The sequence below is a fragment of the Pteropus alecto genome, unplaced genomic scaffold (assembly GCF_000325575.1).
Source record: "Pteropus alecto unplaced genomic scaffold, ASM32557v1 scaffold110, whole genome shotgun sequence".
In the NCBI taxonomy this organism is placed as follows: Eukaryota; Metazoa; Chordata; class Mammalia; order Chiroptera; family Pteropodidae; genus Pteropus; species Pteropus alecto.
The window spans coordinates 13,043,735-13,047,658 of NW_006431920.1; the positions used below are offsets into that span (position 1 = coordinate 13,043,735).

Sequence of the window (3,924 nt, forward strand, 5' to 3'; positions counted from 1 at the left end):
ACTCTAAGTTTTATCAGGTCAAGACTAATAGTAAGCAGAGGAAAACAATCAATCAATCGCATATAAAGCAAACTAGATTTTAAGCAGGTTCTAACTTATAATGTTTAGTGGCGAATATGACAAAGGCAACATACTCTCACAGATAATTATTTTTGAGCTTATGACCTGACTTTTTCCTTGCTTATTCTACAAAGTAATCAACTAAAATAATCCTGAAAATCAGCTTTAAACTGAAGGTATCAATCACTTACCAGCGTGGACTGCAGGATGCAGAGTTTTCACACGTCCCCCTAACATTTCAGGAAATCCTGTCAGCTCAGAGACATCTCTGAAAATAAACAGAATGTTGCTACTCTTTCTGCTGAATTGTTATTTTACATTTTATACCATTCCGAAGCATCTTCTAACATGAAGTCTACTGTTCTCATTTTGAGAGATTTTTCAGAGCCTGGATTTTCAGAATTCAGATATCGAATCATAAGCCATACTAATGCATATCATTAAAATAATTTCAACTGAGAAAATTTGGCGATACAGAACAAAAAGCATTAAAAAAATTCTTATCTCAGAAACTCTACAAAAGTAAAAGCAAGAATTTTGTTTTATGATTAAACAAGCATGAAGATGGTAAATCAACTGAGTGGGGAAATAAGATTGTTTAATAAAAATGGTGTTGGTATTGGAATAACTGGTTAATCCCACACAAAAATTAATTCCCAATGTATCAGAGATTTGAACATTTCAGAAAAAATCATAGAAGTAGCAAAATTAAATACAAGAAAACTATTTTCAAAGCATTAAACAAAAGGTTAATAGATGTGTATGTGTAAACATTAAAAACTTTTACTGAAAAAACGCTGGAAAATTAATTGCAAAATATGACATAGGGAGAAATGAAAGAAAATATTTGACTACTGATCTATATCACCAAGCTGACATGAACCCTCTCTCTGGAAGAACTTATAAGCAAATTCAATGACATGAAAAAATGCCCACAAACAAAAGCAAAAAGAAAAACTATTTTCTATGAGCTATAAAATAACGTATATGCCAAATAGAACTAAGAAATAATTTAATGAAATATCTATTTCATAACATTATGAAATAAAGTATGTGGTAAAGAGAGTGTGTTATAAGCCATTTTCACTACCTTCTTTACAATTTCTAAATTTTTCAAATTATCTACAATCAACATATATTGTCTTCATAGCAAAAAAGTAAACATTTTAAAACAGGAATTTCTACAATACGGTACAGAATTTCCTGGGTACATTCTCCCTATTAAGGAGGGCCATTTGCAAATCACTGGTGTTTGACCAAGGACTCGCACAGTTCCGACATAAACCGACAAACTGGTGACATTATGGTTTCCAATTCAAAATTCCCTTTCCCAGAATTCAGAATAAAATCCTATTTCTCTAACGGAGGATAACTGCTAAAACAGAGAAGGCAGAATTAACCACCATTTGAGAGGATTAAAAACTTGCTACTCCTTTAAGAGTTTAAGAATTTAAGAATTTATGTCACCTGCCCTCTTTGGAATAACCCTCTGTATGCTCAGCGCTATATACTCACCAATTAAAATCTCATCAGTTTATCTCACACCTCAAGGTTAACTTCCTAAGATAAAATCTTGGCTCCGCCTCTTACTAGCTATGTTAGTTATGTGATCTTGGACAAGTTACATGACTTCTTTGCGCCTCAATTACCTTATTTATTAAATGGTAATAAATAAAAATTTATTTATTAAATGGTAATAAATAAAAATAATACACCAAAAAGTTGCTGTAAGGATTACATGAATCTATATATAAAAGTGTGAATAGTCTCTTTAATTGGAGAGAAACACATGTACATATCCACAATTAAAAAAAAAAAAAAGCCCTAATGGGGTTAAGTGAAGAGTGGGTAGAGGTACTGAGCAAACAAGACTAGAATTTTAAGTATTTAAACAGGGCATGGATATGCAATATGTTCATTATACTTTTCTCTCCCCATAACCGTCTGAAATGGTTCCACAATACAACACTTGGTGAGGGAAGAAATGGGGCTACAGAAGAGGACCCTGCTTAATTTGAAGGGTCCAACCACAAAAAGACTCAATATGGGACGATGGAAGAACAGTTTATCTAAGCGCTTTTACCCCGTTGCTGTTCAGACAGAGTCGCCCTGCCTTCCATGATTCTTACAGGGCTCTTATGAGAACCCCACCAGAGAGATGCTGCAAAAACTTTGACACATATTAAGGCATTCTTGTCATATGAACTTGTCCAATTTAGGGAAGCTGCGTCCTGCCCACACAGGGCAGGATTACAAGAGGAAAAAGGTAATAATCTGCCTCTACCTAGATCTAGACAGCAAGCAGCAAACTTTTCCAAATGGCAACAAAAGCAGACCCAACACTTCACTCCTTTTCTATAATATATTTCAGGGGTGTGTATGAACTCTCACTGCAGTTTATTACGGCTGTCCTGTGGCCTTTTTCATTTTCTACCTTCCAATCGTTACTCCCTCTCCCACTAGCAGAATGCCAGCTCCTTTGCAGCCTGATTTATCTTTTGCTCATTCCTTCTTCCCATCATTTATGCCAGTTAATGAATAGCTTGTGGACAAGGGAATGATAGATTTGTGCCTTCGTATGGTTACCAGAGATGCGAAGAGAAGGAGACTTGAATCTTACAGATGTCAAGAGTTTATTAAAGTCAGTCCAAACAGATCATGAGAATCATAAATTGAGTTTGTCCTGCAAAACAAACAGCCCACCTAATTTGTCATAGGGTGTAGTTTACAAGGGAGACTCTGAAATGAGGATGCCCAGGGTCCTAACCGCTGGGTCTACTACCCCTTAAGTCTGTAAACTCAAGGAGAAGTTAGTAACTCTCTCTGAGCCTCACTATATAAGCAGTATACCAACCTCGTGGCATTGCTGGAAGGAGTAAATAAGGTATTTTACTCATAGTGCCTGTAATACATTACTAACATGATCATATAACGTTGATTGGACTTAACTTAAAAACTAAGTTGTGCCTTACCTGACTGCCAGACCAGCATCCCTGAGAGCTTTTGCAGTCCCTCCAGAAGCTATCAGATTCAAACCAAAGGAAGTCAAGTTTTTGGCAAATTCCACAAGGCCGGTTTTGTCAGAGACACTAAACAAAGCTGAAACACAAGACATTTTCCCTCATCACTCATAGCACATTAAGATGTTTGTCCTTCAAGACCTTAGGGGAGGGGACCAGGGGGCGGTTTAGGGAAGGAAGTCACGAATCTCAAGGCCACCATCACCTCTGCCAACACTACCCAAGCCCAAACCCGCGGCGGGATCTGACAGCTGCCGTCCGCCTCACGGCGGGCCTGGGCCTCCAGGCCTGCAGCGCAGCCAGGGCCACCGAGCTCCCGCCCCACGGCCGCCACCGGTGGGGGCGGGGGAGGAGGGCGCCGCGGGGCACGGCGCGATAGCGCAGCTTTGCGAGGATGCGCGAGGGGCTCACCGAGCTGGCCGGGTGCCATGGCTGCTAGCAGCGAGTCTGAGCTGGGTCAGCAGCGGCCACGCCACGTGCAGAGGGAGGTGCTCCGGCCGAGAGGATCTCGCTCCCGGAAGCTGGGTGAGCGGCCCCGGAGGGCACCTGATGGGTCACATGACCCGGCCTGCCCCGCCCCACCCGCGCTCCGCCCTGGCCCACGCGGCGCTCCGCCCTTCTTAATTTTAAGCCTGAAATTGGAGCCTTGAAGCTGAAAGGGAGGGTGGGATGGGGCCTTTTCTAGACCTGAAACTTAAATTTGAAGGAACACCGCCTGGAATCTCACACTGCAGGCCTGATTTGTCCCTGTTTCTCAAAATGTGGCCGCCCCTGGGCCTCAGGAGCAAATGTTTGTTGTCCAATGCAGCCTGTCCCCAGAGACTGGAATGTAACTGAAAGTGTT

General features: G+C 41.0%; 1 protein-coding gene across 1 annotated transcript in view; it reads right to left on the reverse strand.

The window, feature by feature from the left end:
• ATIC (5-aminoimidazole-4-carboxamide ribonucleotide formyltransferase/IMP cyclohydrolase) overlaps positions 1-3,635 on the reverse strand; it is a 23,246-nt gene extending 19,611 nt beyond the window's left edge. Inside the window, exons 1-3 of the mRNA XM_006906756.3 lie at positions 3,492-3,635; positions 3,033-3,159; positions 252-328 (exon numbers count right to left, since the gene is read on the reverse strand). Of these exons, the coding sequence (XP_006906818.1) occupies positions 252-328; positions 3,033-3,159; positions 3,492-3,510 (223 nt within the window). The 5' untranslated portion in view covers positions 3,511-3,635. The remainder of the gene's footprint in view (positions 1-251; positions 329-3,032; positions 3,160-3,491) is intronic.
• Between the last annotated feature and the right edge of the window lie 289 nt (positions 3,636-3,924).